The 16,807-nt window shown below is 50.7% G+C and overlaps 7 protein-coding genes across 7 annotated transcripts; 3 read left to right on the top strand and 4 right to left on the bottom strand.

Annotated features, from left to right (window-relative positions):
- Positions 1–679: 679 nt before the first annotated feature.
- On the top strand, positions 680–3,067 carry N7489_007278 (transcription factor domain-containing protein; the record flags this gene model as incomplete). Its single annotated transcript, XM_056713028.1, has 3 exons — positions 680–764; positions 832–886; positions 940–3,067. 3 exons carry the CDS (start codon positions 680–682, stop codon positions 3,065–3,067), a joined length of 2,268 nt encoding a protein of 755 aa, XP_056566743.1.
- A 518-nt stretch (positions 3,068–3,585) lies between these two features.
- N7489_007277 (O-methyltransferase) lies at positions 3,586–4,434 on the top strand (the record flags this gene model as incomplete). The annotated part of the gene is made up of 2 exons (XM_056713027.1): positions 3,586–4,063; positions 4,235–4,434. The coding sequence occupies 2 exons, from the start codon at positions 3,586–3,588 to the stop codon at positions 4,432–4,434; spliced, it is 678 nt and encodes a 225-aa protein (XP_056566742.1).
- Positions 4,435–4,673: 239 nt separating this feature from the next.
- On the top strand, positions 4,674–5,383 carry N7489_007276 (putative lactoylglutathione lyase (Glo1); the record flags this gene model as incomplete). Its single annotated transcript, XM_056713026.1, has 2 exons — positions 4,674–5,291; positions 5,345–5,383. 2 exons carry the CDS (start codon positions 4,674–4,676, stop codon positions 5,381–5,383), a joined length of 657 nt encoding a protein of 218 aa, XP_056566741.1.
- A 145-nt stretch (positions 5,384–5,528) lies between these two features.
- On the bottom strand, positions 5,529–7,905 carry N7489_007275 (CCCH zinc finger and RRM domain protein; the record flags this gene model as incomplete). Its single annotated transcript, XM_056713025.1, has 5 exons — positions 5,529–5,846; positions 5,904–6,880; positions 6,930–7,583; positions 7,638–7,756; positions 7,841–7,905. 5 exons carry the CDS (start codon positions 7,903–7,905, stop codon positions 5,529–5,531), a joined length of 2,133 nt encoding a protein of 710 aa, XP_056566740.1.
- A 746-nt stretch (positions 7,906–8,651) lies between these two features.
- N7489_007274 (elongation factor 2) lies at positions 8,652–11,538 on the bottom strand (the record flags this gene model as incomplete). The annotated part of the gene is made up of 5 exons (XM_056713024.1): positions 8,652–8,669; positions 8,723–11,154; positions 11,218–11,275; positions 11,456–11,471; positions 11,531–11,538. The coding sequence occupies 5 exons, from the start codon at positions 11,536–11,538 to the stop codon at positions 8,652–8,654; spliced, it is 2,532 nt and encodes an 843-aa protein (XP_056566739.1).
- Positions 11,539–12,903: 1,365 nt separating this feature from the next.
- N7489_007273 (uncharacterized protein) lies at positions 12,904–13,500 on the bottom strand (the record flags this gene model as incomplete). Its single annotated transcript, XM_056713023.1, has 1 exon — positions 12,904–13,500. The coding sequence occupies one exon, from the start codon at positions 13,498–13,500 to the stop codon at positions 12,904–12,906; it is 597 nt and encodes a 198-aa protein (XP_056566738.1).
- A 606-nt stretch (positions 13,501–14,106) lies between these two features.
- On the bottom strand, positions 14,107–15,593 carry N7489_007272 (putative MFS monocarboxylate transporter; the record flags this gene model as incomplete). The annotated part of the gene is given in 4 exon segments (XM_056713022.1): positions 14,107–14,340; positions 14,451–14,810; positions 14,830–15,338; positions 15,395–15,593. The coding sequence occupies 4 exon segments, from the start codon at positions 15,591–15,593 to the stop codon at positions 14,107–14,109; spliced, it is 1,302 nt and encodes a 433-aa protein (XP_056566737.1).
- Positions 15,594–16,807: the final 1,214 nt, after the last annotated feature.

Raw genomic sequence — 16,807 nt, 5'->3', positions numbered from 1 at the left:
AGTCCCGAAAGAAAATTGGAGAAATGGTCCAAGGCCGAGACATGATATAATCCCCCAATTTGATATTATCATTCCAATCATACTGCTTCTGGAGTAAAGTGGAGTATGTTGGTCTCATCTATACGGGCCCTTTGCAGTTGATTCATGTATACACATGTAATTCAACGTTGGGGACTCCCCAAAGACACCCAAAACACCCAAGTTGGGCTGTGGAACTGATGGGACGAGTCATGGCAGACCGCCTACTGGATGTGTTCTAGCGCTAATTGCCATTTTTAAAAGGGTGAAAGGGCTTTTCACTTCATAGAATATGATCAACTCGAATATTTATCTATCTCAAAGAAGAAATACCGGACTGAATTGAGTGATTTGGTATCATAACGCGGAAAATCCATAAGACAGCATCTCCGCAAAAAGTCCTATTAGGCATCCATGGTATGGCATTTCTCCAATTCGGGGGAATTCGGGGATTGCGGCATTCGCACCGATTCGAGCTGCTTAACAATCAGAGAATCGGCAGTGTGAGCCAATAATGCACGGCTATACAAGGCCGTTGCAAGGTCGATATTCAATATCCATCCTGTGGTGCATGTGCATGTGAATAACAGGGAATATGCCACAGGCTCACCGGAGTTGCGCTATAATCCCCCCGAGATCACACACTCCACGTCATGCCCCAATGTTGAATAGCAAGCGCTATCAATGTCACCGATGCTCGAGGGCATTTGCTCGTCTAGAACATCTTCAAAGGCACGATCGCTCACGTATGTCTTCTAGGCCCTAGAGCTCCCCGGGCCTACCCCATCTCTTACCCCATCTAATACCCCACAGATACCAAAGAGAAACCGTTTGTTTGCGTTCAATGCCCCAAGGCCTTTACACGCAAGTACGATATAGGATCCAACAGTCCAGGTACATTTTTTTAACTCACAATCCTAGGGATTTGCTGGCTCGTCATGAGCGTCTCTCACACAACCCCGACACCAGTCCAGCCAACCATCAGAGACACACGCCCTCCCCCGCGAATCCTCCCAACCTGGATGGGTTAGATTCCTTGGCATCTGTAGTCACAGACAACGCCCAATCTAATCGCACCGCTTTACAAGGGCGCGATGACCATTTCCCAGCGTTGTCACCGTCCGTTCACCGCCCGATGCTGGGTGGTCAGTTGGCTAGCACAGACGCTCCCTCGGCTGGACACAGTACCCCATCTCCAGGCCCGGATTTTGGATATGCTCTAGGTGGCTTTGGACCGGGATCATATCATGACTTCACCTCATTTTTGGATAGCGTTCCTTTGCCAAGTCATCCGTTCTCGCCGGCTTATCAGCCACTCCCGCTCTTTCCACCGTTGCAGTTTTCCCCGGTTCCGGACTATGATCGGTCTTCTGATAAAGGGACTCTAGCCGAAAATACTCCTTCGACTCCTTCGAGCTCTGTACTTCCTCGGCATGACGCTCAGCTTCCATCACTCCAGCCGGAGGGGTATCATATCTCCCCCACGGCGCGCCAGCCCACGGGATTCGTACCGGTCACGGCTCAATGCCGGGAGAAGTTTTTGGATATGTTGTCCGACTACGCCAACGTGGTCCCAGATCCGTCACTACCATCTCGACATGCGCTATCCCGGTGTTTGACCGGGTATGTAACCGGGTACCATGAACACTACCCAATCGTGCATATCCCGACTCTCGATGTAGACTCAATGACATTACCGCTCTTCTTATCCATGGCGGCATTGGGCGCGCGGTATTGCCGCGAACCAGATACTAGCATGCGTCTCTATCAGATTGCCAAACCAGTGACTCTGGAACATGTTCGCCGAGTCTTCCAGTCGGGCAAGCTGCCCCCGGTCAACGCCGCCGACGACATTGATACCCTAGAAACACTGCAAGCCTTATTGTATCTGACCTCAGTGTCATTATGGTTTCTCAACAACCCTCCGTACCACGAGGCGCTGTCGCTTCGCAGTGTAATGGAAATGCTCGTCCGAAAAGGAGGCGTTAATCGGCTACCCGAGAATGACGGGTCTTGGGGTAGTTGGATACGACGGGAATGCGTAAAGCGCACCAAACTAATTGTTCTCTGTTTCTTCAATATCCAAACCATCGTCTTCGACGTCCCACCTATGATTCTCACAGAAGATTTCACCCTCGAATTACCCTGCACCGAAAAGGAATGGCAAGCCGCACACGCAGACCTTTGGCAGGCAGAGCGCATGAAGAGTCCCGGCGAACCAAAATTCCAAGATGCCCTTTCCGCCCTATTTGGGCCAACCAGCAACGTAGAGCGATTCTCCTCGCTCGGCGGCTACGTGCTAATCCACGCGATCCTGCAAGACATCTGGCTAATGACGAAAGCGGGCCGACTACCCGTATCACGACGGAACCGCTTCACCCCATCGTCAATGACATGCACGCCGGAGCTCGTGCACGTCGAACAAGCACTAGAACGCTGGTGCCAGTGCTGGGAGCGCAACCAAGAATCCTCCGTTGACCCACTCAGCCCCAACGGCCCGCTATCCTTCACATCAGCGGCCCTGCTCCGACTAGCTTACATTCGACTCAACGCGGACTGCGGCTCAGCCCGTCAACTGCAAACCTGGGACCCCGTCCAGATCGCAACCAGTCTCCGCGACAACCTCTCCGTCCGACGAGGCGACCGTCTTACGCGCGCCGCGCTCCACTGCGCACATGCCCTCAGCACGCCTGTCAAACTCGGCATTGGATTTGTCGCGCACTCGCAGGTGGCGCTGTGGTCGAATCAGCACGCTTTGTGCTCCATGGAGTGCGCGGTGCTGTTGGCTAAGTGGCTTGAGGCGATTACAGTGCCGGATCCGGACCCGCGGCTGACGGAGCAGGAGACGCGGTTGCGAGACTTTGTGCTGGAGATGGTTATGGAGGTGCAGCATGGTGTCTCGAGGGAGTGGCTACTCGCCACTAATACCCGGCTCAGTGCTGCGGTAACCCGGTTGTGGGCGCGGCTGTTTACGGCGGATTATATCTGGGAAATGGTTGCTTTGATTGGGAGGTCTTTGAATAGCTATGCGGACTTACTAGAGCAGTAGAATGGAGTTTGACTGTTGCTGTGCTCGCACGGTGTTGTTATGGCAGTATTCAGCCTCCCATATTAGGGCTAGAACGACCATCATAGTCATTATAGCAGCTACCAGACAAGGGCTGCATTTGAATCAATCATATTGCTTATGTCGGTTAGCCTCGGCTCTGCTCCGTTGATTTCTCGTTCTCATCCGCCTCTGACCCCAATTCCCAAGGTTCCCCGCCATAGGGCGTATGTACATCTCACGGACTCTGCACATGGCTCCCCGATGACTCACTGAATATCAATTTGGCTACGGAGTTGGAGGAACTTGCTGACAATTCCAATCCTGGTGCCCTGATGCCTAACATCCAATGCCTGTTTTTTAGCCCCTGGCTGAGATCAGATGTTAACTAACTACCTAGGTAGTTAACTAACTAGTTTGTCTATTTAACTACGCAGTTCCTCTTCCCCACCCCCCGCACAATACTACTTCCCGACTCTTATCAACTTCCAGACCTCAAATAACCAAGAAAACAAAACAAAATGCCCCCTTCACCCCTCACAGCATCCCCAGAAGTCCTAGCTCTCCTCAAAGACCTACACACCAAATCTCTAACCCAAGAATCAACCCTGGACTGGCAAAGCCTACCGCAACAATGTACCACCGACTTCGACTCCATCATGCTGGACAAGTTCATCGCACTTGACCAGGATAAGTGCGAACTAGTCTACCACATCCTGCGCAGCGTCAACGCAAAGACAGTCGTTGAGGCCGGTACCAGCTTCGGCGTTAGCACCATCTACCTAGCACTTGCCGTCACAGAGAACGCGAAGCGAGTTAGCGCTACCACTAAGCCGCGAGTTATCGCCACAGAGAAGGAAGAGTCCAAGGCTAAGCTTGCTCGAGCGCATTGGGCGACTGCAGGCAAGGAAGTCGAGGATGTGATTGATCTCCGTGTTGGGGATCTGCGTGAGACTCTTACTTCCGATTTGGGCACTGTGGATTTCTTGTTGTTGGATAGTAAGTGTTTATTTCCCTGGGCTGATGCAGCATGTACACGGGGTGGGGTACCATACTCCGTGTACACATGTCTGGTGTTTCATACCCTGTCCTGTGGTCTTGTATTCGACGTTGCAATACTCGATTGATGCCTGGGATAATGGCAGCATCTGTACTAACCACTACTCCTAGTCTGGACGCCTCTCGCCCTCCCCGCGCTGAAGCTCGTCCAGCCGCATCTCCGACCTGGCGCTGTGATCGTCGCTGATAATACCGTCATGGCGGCTGATAGGTATCAGGAGCTCTTTGCGTATGTTGATGCTGAGGGTAGTGGGTTCCGGCGGGTGACGATGCCGTATAAGGGGGGTATGGACATGATTGTTTATCAGTAGATGTAGTCTCTTGAAGTATACATATCAGCATGCGTGGACCTGTGCTCTGTCGAAGATACCAATTCATGCAGCTATTTCATCAGTTCGTTCTCTTTGATAGGTCAAACAAGGATCCGCCCTACTAGGAGAATATCAACCCCTCATTCTATCAAATCTCTTAATTCCCGAATTATATCCCCCAGTATCCCCCCGAGTTGATTCAATTCCACACCGAACCCATCTATAATCCATATCCAACCATGTCCGAAAACAACTTCCACCTCCCACAAGAAGAAGGCCACTTCAACGCAGCCCCAAGCCTAAACCCACCCCCAACACCAGCAACAAAAGACTACAAACTAAACCACCTAGCCCTGCGCATCCAAGATCCAGCCCGCTCCCTCAACTTCTACGTCAACATCCTAGGCATGCGAGTAATCTTCACTATGAACGCCGGCCCCTTCACGATCTATTACCTCGGGCACCCGCCAGCATCGGCAGAGACCGATGAGGATATTACCGCGTGGGCAAAGAGCACGAGCGAAATCCCGGTTATGACGAGGACAAGCGGGCTTCTGGAATTGTATCATGTGCATGGCACGGAGAATGCCAGTGCGGATGCTAGTTCTGTTTCCATTTCTACGGGGAATGTACCCCCGCATCTTGGATTTGCGCATCTGGGGTTCACGGTTCCGGATGTATCAGCTGCCGTGCAGAGGTTGCGGGATGCTGGGGTTAGTATTCTCAAGGATGTGGGTGTTTGTTCGAGGGAGACGGTGCCGCTTTCGGAGTGGGAGGAGGAGAGGGGGATTGGGTGTGGAGAGATTCATGGGAATTATGCGTGGTTTTTTGAGAAGTTTGCTATGGTTGCTGATCCGGTGAGTTTCTATTCCCTTCTGGCTCAGGGTGTTGTGCTAATGCGAGTCGATAGGACGGCTACATGGTTGAGTTGATTCCTCAGAGCGTATGATGCTATGAGGATCTACTTCTTTACACTCTACTTGCAAGATTTTGTTTTAGACAACAGGTCGGGAATGGAACGTCCATCCCAGAAAGAATAGCTTAATGCAGCCTATACAACCAACATGTGATGGTACACACACGAGGTAACAGAATTACGCGCCCCAGCTGTCATCCTCCGCAACGTCGTAGTCCATATCCCGCGCAGGAGCGGTGTTGGCCACCGATGTGGACGACATGACTGTGTCTTCCGGTTCGTCTTGTCCAAGGCCACCCTTGAATTCCGTTGATGACCCAGCAGTAGAAGGTGCAATTGGCGGGTTGGCCACCCAAGTGAGCTGGACCTCGCCAACGGAGGGGATGTTCCAGGGGGAGAACATGAGCTTCTCGGCCTGGAAGCGCTCTTTGAATGCCACCACGACGGTGTCGGGTTGGTCTGGGTGTGCCTCAATGGATTCGTACTCGCCAACACCCTACAACATAACAAATTAGTATATGAGTTTCCTGTTAGGAAAAAGTGCATGACTTACCATCAGATGCTGACGCAATGCTTCGTCTTTGTCTGAGTTTAGCGCAACGCCCGATACGGCGACTCGTCGAGGCCGGTTATCCAGACGCAGCACACCTCCTCGTCCGCGAGCCGCAAAGCCACCGCGCCCGCGGTATCCTCCACGGTAGTTAGGATCGTAACCGCCGCGTCCACGGTATGTGCCTCGGCCGCGGAAGCCACCACGACCCCGGTACCCACCCCGCCCCGAAGGGTCGGACGCAGGGTCGAGGCCAAGACTCTTTGCCTCGGCCTCGAGAGCAGCCAGTTGAGCTCGCAGCTTTTTCGTTTCATCACTGATATTCTCATCGGCGGCAGGCTCGGTGACCATGGCGTCCCCAGTACCGGCAGCATCGCTTGTGTCTGTTGTGCCGCCAAGTCGCTGCATAAGACGGGCCCGCTCCTCCTGCTGTTTCTTGATAAGTTCATCGCGCTGGCGCTCTAGAGCCTGCTTGGCTGCCTCGGTCTCCTGTCGCTTTTTCATTTTCTCCTCGTGCGCCCTCTGTGCTTCTTGTTGTTGCTTCTCGAACTCTTCTTGGTTGAAGGCTGGGGCTTCAGGCTGTGCGCTGTCATGCTTCTCATCGCGATTCGGTTTGTACCAGTAAACCTTCACGAAACGGTTGTCAAAGATGACTTTGGGACTGGACCACGCGGCCTTGGCTTCAGGGAAAGTCTCGTATTTAACCAAGGCAATCTTTTTGTAGGGTTGCAAAGAGATCTCTGTAATGTTACCGAACTCAGAGAAGAACTCGCGCACAGAGTCCTCATTGAACTTGTCATCGGGAATCTGCTCAACAACGATCGTCGTAATAGACTGGTCCTCATTAGGTCCTGCCGATGAGAAATCGGACCGGCCGCGTCCTCGTCCGCTGAATCCGCCGCGACCACGGCCACGACCACGGTCACCGCGGACGGGAGCACCACCCCGAGCATGCATACCCGCAGTCTTGGGGTCATATTCTGCGACTGTTAGCAATGGTATTGGATAAGATGGTTCAAGTTCTCTTACCATCGTCTTTGGAGACACCTCCTTCGCCATGCTGGTAAGGGCAAGTATTTCCTAGGTAACATATACCTTGGGTATCATAGAATGGGCATCGCTGGTTGCTTTGTGGAATCTGGTCGGCTCCTGGCTGACCGGGAGGACCAGGCATCCCGGGCATGGGCATACCCGGCATCTGCGGGAATCCCATACCTTGCATGCCCTGCATAGCCATCATTGCTGCCATAGGATCGTTTGGGTCGAAGGGCGGGAAACCGGGCATCATGGGGAAGCCACCAGGCTGCTGCGGAGGGAACAGCTGACCCTGTTGCTGTGGGGGATATTGTTGACCCTGCTGCATTTGATGTCCACCCGTAAAGTCGCCGCGACCGCCTCCGCGCCCCCCACGCCGTGCAGTCTTCATGGCGCGATTCTGGAACCCACCATCGTCATGATCCGGCTCCCCTTGGAATCCATCATTAAAAGTTCGTTTGCGGTTGGCACTGCCGGGAGCAATGGCAGCCCTCGGGCCGCTGGGGGCATTCACAGGAGGTTGTGACGAGGGAATGTGGGCAGCGGGTTGGGGCTGGCGCTGAGGCTGGGGTGCAGGTGCGGGTGTAGGAGGTGCGGGTTGCTTGGGACCAAAAGTTGTAAAGAGCTCGTTGACGAATGGTTGCGTATCTAATAAGTGTTAGTGATATGAAGTAATTCGATGCGATCAGACGTCAGACGCACGTTCGCGCAGGAAATCCTCGAGGTTTTCCACTGTGACCTTCTTGATTTCGTCGGCTGGCGCATCGGACCTAACTAGCGCCAAAACATAGTCCGCGAGCACATCGGAATCGGCATCGGAGCTATAGACAGAATTAACAGGATTGGTGGCTGTTCTCTTTTCGTGGCGCCCGTGAAGAACAGATCCTAGTGCCTGATCAACTCACATGTCCTCCAGCTTTTTAACCACCCATTTCTTCACATCAGCGGCCTCCTCATCAGTGAACTGCATGGTGAAGATAATTTCTGGACAATCTCAAGCTGTGAAAATTGAATTGGGTCGAACAAAAGCTCGACTTCAAAGTGGCGATGCTTGCAGGGATTCGGTTTCAACAAAGCCGTCACTCGGGAAGGATCCTGCGCGTGCAGGAATAATATATGGGATGAAATCACAGCCTTGCTTTTCAAATGACAAAGCTTGAAATTGAGATATTTTAAGCTGCTAAGCATTCACCCCCAGCCGTGAGGGAATGGAAGGGCACGGCAACGCGAAGGTGAAGGCAAAAACGCGCGTGGACCGGTAGGTCACGTGCTTACAGGACATCGGACAATACCTCTCCACTCATCAAGCTACCATGTATATAGTGCGATTGCAAGTGCAGTCGGATTCCGTAGTTTTTTGTTTTTAACCTTTACAGTTACGCGCAACTCTACGTATGAACAACTGTGCCTAGCATACCAAGTTTATTGTCATATCGAAACTGGTTGCTAGACTACAGCAAGAAAACGCAAAAAAGCAGAAATCAAACCCTCAGTAAAAACCAAATGTAGAAACAGCAATGAAAGGACAGAACCAATGATGCCAGAGGCTTCAAGGCTCATGCCCATATTTCTAGAGACGGAACGTTCGAAGCAAATACCGACGAAGGAGGGAATAAAATTTTGTTGAACCGAAGAAATTGTATTGAATTCATCAATCTCATGAAAGATTCCACGAATGACTGGCAGAAGGGAAATTCTGTGCGACCGTGAACATTTTTACAGCTTGTCGTAGTACTATAGAACCAGGTTAGTAACTGTGGCCAACGAGACTGAGCAGAGTGACTTACGTTTTCGTAACCGGGAACGACCTCCTTGATACCCTTGCGCTTGCGCATCTCCTGGACGACCTGACCGGGCTTGGTGGTGGGGTCGAGAGGAGAACCGCCGGGGAGGATGCTCCAGTGATCGAAGACGGACTGGGGGAAGGCCTGGCCACCGGTAGCGGAGCGCAGATCGGCAGGGAAACCGAAGGACTCGTTGACGGGCAAGTAAGCCTTGACGTTGAACAGAGGAGTACCGGGACGCTGCTCCTCGGTGTAGACGTGACCACGGCGGCGGGTGAGGACACCGTAGATACCACCCATAGCCTGCTCGGGAACCTGGATCTCGACGTTGAAGATGGGCTCGAGGAGAGCAGGGTCGGCCAACATGGCAGCGGCGTACAGAGCACGACGAGCAGTGGGGATGATCTGACCACCACCACGGTGAATGGCATCAGCGTGCAGGGTAACATCAAGGATGTTGAAGCGGACGGAACGCATGGGCTCCTCGGCAACGGGACCCTCGCGGGTAGCCCACTGGAAACCGGAGACAACGGAATCCTTGATTTCGTTGAGGTACTGCACGGCCTTGGTCTGGTCGATGAGCAGGTTGGCACCGGTGGTGTCGGGACCGAAGCACCAAATCTTACGGGCATCGGTAACATCCCAGCCGTACTCGTCAGCAAGGACACGGGCACGAGCCTTGAAGTCGTCACGGGGGCTGATCTTGCCAGACTCGATGGCGAGGGAGACCTCCTCCTCAATGGGCTGGGCAGTCATGTACAGACGGTTGTGCTTGTTGGGCGACTTGGACAGAGCAGTCATGCTGGACTCGCCAGCGACGGTCTCACGGTAAGCAACGACGGGGTCGGAGATACGGAGAGGAACACCAGCGTGGTCCTCCTCGAGATCCTTAAGACAAATCTCGAGGTGGAGCTCACCGGCACCGGCAACAATGTGCTGGCCAGACTCGTTGATCATGGTCAGGACACAGGGGTCGGACTTGGAGAGACGCTTGAGACCCTCGACAAGCTTGGGCAGATCCTGGGCGTTCTTGACCTCCACGGAACGCTGCACAACGGGGGAGACGGAGAACTTCATGACCTTCATGTTGTGGGCGGTCTCATCAGTGGTGAGGGTACCGGACTTGAGCAGGAACTGGTCGACACCGACCAGACCGACAATGTTACCGGCGGGGACATCCTCAATGGGCTCAACGAAGCGACCCATCATGAGAATGGTACGCTGGATGGCCTTGATGAAGAGATCCTCCTTGCGGCCAGGGATGTAGTTAGGACCCTGGATGCGGACCTTGATACCGGACTTGACGGTACCGGCGTAGACACGACCGAAGGCGTAGAAACGACCCTTATCGGAGGTGGGGACCATCTTGGAGACGTAAAGCATCAGAGGAGCAGAGGGGTCACAGTCACGGATACCGATGCAGGCCTTGTCGTCGGTGGGACCTTCGTAGAGGGTCTCGGCACGGTACTTCTGGGCAGTGACGGGGGAAGGCAGGTGGATACAGATCATCTCAAGAAGGGCATCAGCGGCAGGCAAGAATTTGCGCATGATGAGCTTGAGGAGGGCCTTGCCCTCGAGATCCTTCTCATCGTTGGTGAGGGAGACCTCGAGCTTGTCGAGGAGAGTGAAGATCTCATCACGCTTGTTGTGGTTGACAGCGGCGAAGATCTTGAAGATGGGGTCCAAGATGAACTGGTTGAAGGCACGCTCAAGGGGCTTGCCCTCGTGCTCACCCTTGTTGGTCCACTTCTTGGTCTTGGGGTTGAAGTAGTTGTCGCCCCAGAGACGCTCAAGCATCTTCTTGCGGTCAACACCGAACTTCTTGGCGTACTTGACGGCGAACTGGCGGACAGTGAAGCACCAGCCGTGGAGACCGGAACCGAAAGCGATGGTTCCTCTGTCGGGGTAGACCTGGACGTCACCGAGAGCCTTGTCGAAGTAGGTGGAGATAATGACGTTGACGGACTCGATGGTACGGGAGAAGGACTGGTACAGATCCTCCTTGGAGACCTGGAGCTCGAGAAGAGCACGGTCAACCTTGTTGATGCACAGAACGGGCTTGATGCGCTCGGTCAGGGCCTGACGCAGGACAGTCTCGGTCTGGACACAGACACCGGAGACACAGTCGACGACGACAAGGGCACCGTCAGTGACACGGAGAGCAGCAGTGACCTCGGACGAGAAATCGACGTGACCGGGGGAATCGATCAAGTTGATCAGGAACTCGTCACCATCGACAGTCTGGGGAATCTCCTTAAGATCCTCTGGGTCGGGGAACTTGGCGTACAAGGAGATAGCGGTGGACTTGATGGTAATGCAACGATCCTGCTCATCGGGACGGGTGTCCATGAAACGAGCCTCACCAGCCTTGGCGGCGGAAATAATACCGGCACGCTGGACAAGGGAGTCGGAGAGGGTGGACTTTCCGTGATCGACTAACGCACAGAAGCAAAGTCAGAATCAGCCATTTCACCACATCACCCTCAGCTAGAACTTACCGTGGGCAATGACGGACATGTTTCGGATGTTAGCCCGACGGTCCATCAGAGACCGGATCTGATCTCGGTTAGTGTCGCTATCCATGATGCCTTGATAATTCATTTCAAGGGAGAAAGGCTTTCAAGCATCACCAGCGAAGATGGGGGATGGAAGGATATCAATCGAGAAAAATATATCCCCTTCTTCTACTGGTAATGTTTGATATAACCTTGGAAACCTCAAAAGGCAAATACTGACCTCTTCGATAGTGAAGCTGTTCACATCACTGTTAGCTGTATGTCCTTCCGATTCTGGTGTCGGATGTCAACTTACTTAACCATTTTGGCGGTTGATCCTTAGTAAACTAGGATATAAAAAAAAGAAGAAGAAGAGCACACAGATGACTAGGACCGAGAGTTCTCGATCACTGAATCAAAAAGTTCTATGTGCAACTGCTCCTGGGGGACAGAGGTAGAGGGGAAAAGAAGAAGAAGAGGGGAAGGGAAAGTGGGAGAGAAAAAAAAGAAAAGCGAAAGTGGGGACTTTTTTTTCTCCCGGTTTTGTGCGTTTCGAGCTGACTAGCCCATTTTCCCATATAGAGAACGACTCTTTTTTTTTCATTAATATTTTTTAAATCGGATTCCTTCATTTATTTTTCATTTCAGCCTTTTTCTTGATTTCAAATCCTCCATACTTTGTTGTCCTGACTCACTACGCTGACTTTTTCGCCATCCGTGGGTGCTCCGGTGACGTTTGACAGCCATATGACAACCGAGAGATATTCCGACTCTTTTTTATAGCTATACCTGTAACCTCTTGGTCTTTCTAAAGGTTAGAAATGAGTCAATTTAGAGCCTATGATTCACCCCATGCTTTTGGCTTTCCAAGGTTCTTCGATATGACTTGACTTCCTGCCCAAAACCCCTCTATCAACTATGGAAGGTGGGGCAATGCACATTAGTAAGCGAGTTCAAATTTGATCTCATACAGCTCAATAGCTCAAATGTATGGTACAGCTATAGATGTATATACTGGTATTATCAATGCCAGTATATATTTCGCAATACACATGCTGAAAAGGCTTTGAAAAGAAGATGCCATCTCGATATACCCCTCGAGCAAATTTTCATTTTGCATTACTAGCTCGTGCAGCATGCATTATTAGTGGGGGGCAACTCCTCATTTAGGCGTGTCAAGGCACCAAGGCACCAAGGCATCAGATCATCCCACCTGCACCTCCTGGGTATACTATAACAAATGGGCAATATATGTACTGATTACTCGAGGCAAAACTAATGCAACCAATGAAGCTTATGTATGTCAAACACTGGACTCTGTCTCTCGTGATCGTGAAACAGTCCATAAGCCCACGCAGTCTCCAGGACTCTCCACCGTCCCAGCACCCTGGCCATATAATATACAATCGTGTGATTCGAAATTTCTTGATCTACCGAACAACATATAGTTATGGCAGGATTAGATTTAGATTTAGATTCTTCTATCCAAAAAAAAAAAAAAAAAGAAAAGAAAAGAAAAATTACCATATAAACTCCTTATAAGCTCCCTCGCTAACTTCTTCGCCCTCCTAGATGGTGAGCATAACCGGAAAAAGAAAAATGACCCAAGCTCACGAGCAGCATTGCCACCTCGTCGAGCAAAAAGCCGCCTATCTGGTTTTGTTGATGGCATGTAAGTACGGAAAGTGATCAATCGGATCTTGAAATGGTACCTTGAGGATGACATTGAGATGGCATGCTCAAGGTCATTGTGAAAATAGAGCTGATTTGTGATCCTTCATGTAGATCAGCAGGGACCTTTCGAATACGATGGTTTTCCAGCACATTGATAGGATCCCCGATATTCTCTTCTTCAATCTCAATCATTCGCTGAATGCAACGATCCTGCCAAGCACCGTGGTAGAACGAGGAATTGAGCATCAGATCAACAGCCTTTCGACGCATCGAAGGATGCCGACAGCGAGAAGCGACGAGAAACATGGGCGGTATAATACCAAGATCGAAGCTGAACGATATATTGTAATCCCGTGACTGTGTCTTCCAAATTTCCGTGACGCTCTCAGCGAGACCAACAATGGGCTGAAAATGGTCGGTGAAATCGTCAAAAACGCTTTCGAACTTGGAACCGTACGTTTCAGTAATAACTGTGGATGCATGATAATAACGCTCTAAGAGGTTGCGGGTGCACTTCTCAATTATTGGAGGATCCGCTGAAAACTCGAAATGGTCCAGGGCTTCTTTACACTGCCGTAGGTGATAGGCGCTCTTTGCGGTGACTGGAAACATCTAGGCTGCTCACACTCTAAATAAGAAAAAAACGTAATGTGGGCTTCCGTAAAGCAACTTTCATACCCTACTTCCGATATATCATACCTAAAGTTCTTATCTGTTGGACGTATCTCTACATAGTAAGGACAAATACAAAATAGTTTGGTATGAGCTTCTCGGTGTTTCTGCAGGGATATGCGCATGGAATGCTTCTCATGTACTACCGGCATGGAAACTCCCCCTGCCATGGCTGCTGATAATACGCCCATTTGAAGTCAAGTAGGAAGTCTCTGATCTCTATCGCATAGTACAGTGAACACATTAATTGTGCTGGCACTCCGCCCAGGGTAACCGATATCCGCACCTGTGGACTGGTGGCGGTAGAGTGAGTTGGCTACATTCAGTCAAAGACAATGATTGACTTCATATAAACATGAATAGGTATGTAACAAACAGATAAAGAATGTATCATTCGAGTCGAAATGCACGTTGTCTAAGAACTACACATGTGGAATCCTGCCTCTTTTTGTAAACCAACGCCCGGGCTTGTGACACTTGAACAATAAGCCTCCCCTGATACGAGAGTGAGAAAATCAAATTGAGCATTGGTCTGATCCGGAGAGGTTAGATCTTGACCTTCCATTTCCAGCGCCAATCCAACACTGCCCAACGTGATAGTGCTACACTGATCAACCCAACAAACAAGATTGCGGAGTAGAATCCAATGAGAACCTGGGGAGTTGTTGATTGGAGCAATTTGCCTCCGACAGGCACAGTGAGAAGGACTCCAAACGCGGCGACACTGTAAACGGTTCCATAGAAACGACCATACTCTTCGGTTTTGCACAGTTGGCCCGCCTAAATAAATTATTAGCTTCATTTGTTCAAGGTCCTCCTTGGTAAAGCGCAGTATTCAGTTGAAAAGTATGGACTCGAGGACGGAATAGGAGCAACAGGGGGGAACGTACACAAACAGGCGCCAAAGACAGCCATCCACCAGAGCCAAAGCCGAATATTGCAACTACGGCATAGAGTGTGGCCTTATTATGGGATCCATATGGGAGCCAAAGGCATGCCATAATTATTAGGGTGAGACAGACCATGCACAACAAAGTGTTGAATCTCCCAACCTGATCGGCAGCGAACCCGGGTAGGACTCTGCCGAAAAGACTCATTCCATTCAGCAGCGTCAGAGAGTAGAACTGAAGATCTTCCGAGAAGCCAGCAAAGCGCACATATGTGGGGGAGCAGGGCGGCGCAGCCAAAGATAATAAATTCGAACGAGAAAACAGCGGCCGCAAGAAAGCAAAGCCGAGGTGAAGCCAACGCTCGGATATCAATGGTTACCCTGCTTTTGCTACCGGTTGGAAGTCTCCCTCTAACCAAGAACACACCTAGCATGTAGCACCCTAGAGCCATAAAAGCAATTATGCGCATTGCCCATAGCCAGTCATACTTCTGAAAGAGGGTTCGAAGAAGCAAGGGAATGATCGCTCCACCGGCCGATGACCCTGCCATGCAAATCCCAGATGCCAGGGCACGGCGGCGATAAAACCAGTGACTGAGAACCGAAATTGAAACGGTAGTAATGACGGCAGATGAGACACCTCCGAGAACCCCAAGACAAAGCATGAAGTGCCAATACTTTGTGCATTGGGCCAAGAGCATATAACAAGCAAAATTGGCAAGGCTTCCGAATATCAAGAGGACCCTGGGTCCGTACGTGTCGAAGAGAGGTCCGACTTGAACTCCCAGGAATAAAGTCAAGAACACAAGCACAGCTGTGATCCATCCGACATCGCTGACGCTATAATCAGCGAGCTGATGAGTATTGATATAGTCCTGGACCGATCCAACTACACAAAGTCAGTTATAATGAGCAAGGGCGACTTGACTTAGGCTAGTTTCTTACCGGCGGTTTGAAAGCCAAATGAAGGAAACATCATCAAAAACGAGCCAAGCAAACACGTCCATGCGGCCCAGGTGTCCTCTGGAAATGCATTTTTGTCCTCCTCATCGGAATCGGGAAGATGATCGACTCCGTTACTTCCATTGGCGATAATACGATGGCTGAGCGACACACGAGGCTCCGGGACGGCAGATCGGCGCATGATGCTTTCAAATTCCTGTGAGATCAGCCACGAACATCAGCAAGGAAAATCTTGATTTATCTGGAATCAATCGATGACAATGAGCCTAGCCTAACCTTTGTATTTCGCAACGTCTATACCTTGCAGGGAGAAACTGTACTTCGTATATCCAATGCCGGCTGATCGGGGGAATGGCTTCTTAAGCAGTAATCCTCCACGAGATGGATCCATGAACCCATAGATATGGCAGGTTTGTTTAGATTCTTATTCGCTAGAATCCTTCGAAACTGCATAATTCCGCTTGGCGAAAAAAGTTAGAGGCCATTTCCCACGTAACCCTCCCTTGAGTGGTGTAAAGACGTCACGGACTCACGGTGGTATACAGTGATCTGTAGATCCACCACTAGCCTGTTGATTGGTTGTAGTGGCTTAAATGCGAGCAGGCCAATAAGCAGCTTGTCTCCATTACGGACCCACCCGGTCCGTTTGAGCCTAAATTTTTGGTATTCAATGTGTATTTAACTGTAATTTTAGAACAATACAATAATACATTATGTATCCACTTTACTAAGGAAGTGAGATTTCAAATGTTTCAACCTTGGTTGCGAAGAACTACAGTCATCTCCTGAATACATACCGAGTATCCAGCCTCTAGATCCGTGGAGGAAGACCCTTAATCACCATCTGACCAATCCCCCAGGAACAATTTCGCCATGACTGTTTGTAGAACTACTTACGTATGTGGATATGTAGTTTACATACCTAAGTAGGTATCCCATCTTCGGCCTGAGACATGGTTAATATGGCTCATGTTTAACCTTGAATAGGACCTAAAATCGTATGTAGGTATGTAGGTAGTAACTGAGTCCATGGGTGAAGATACATACCTATTAGTCGCGAAACCATGGCAAACCCTTCGCTCTATTTTACCAGATGAGACCCGTGGACTATCTGCACGCCCTGTGGGTGGGTCCTCTGCATCACTGAAGCAAAACGATCAGCATTCGCTGTGTTCAACGCGTATCATGTCGTACTATACTGACTATACATAGCATACGTTACGGCATTTTGGCCCATTACCTGGATCCACTCTTGTCATAGGGCGTGCGTCTCAATCTGGTCACAGGGCGTGCTCTCATGTCGGACATCTGGGAACTTTTTGGTCGGTTTAGAATTCTAAATCATACTTGGAACCTGCCTATAAGTATTCCGGAGGGAGCAACAGGGATGGTCTA

Source organism: Penicillium chrysogenum (genome assembly GCF_028827035.1).
Source record: "Penicillium chrysogenum strain IBT 35668 chromosome Unknown utg000004l_segment0_segment0, whole genome shotgun sequence".
NCBI lineage: Eukaryota > Fungi > Ascomycota > Eurotiomycetes > Eurotiales > Aspergillaceae > Penicillium > Penicillium chrysogenum.
Note: the sequence above shows the minus strand (reverse complement) of the source record. Positions and strands in the feature narration are given on the sequence as shown.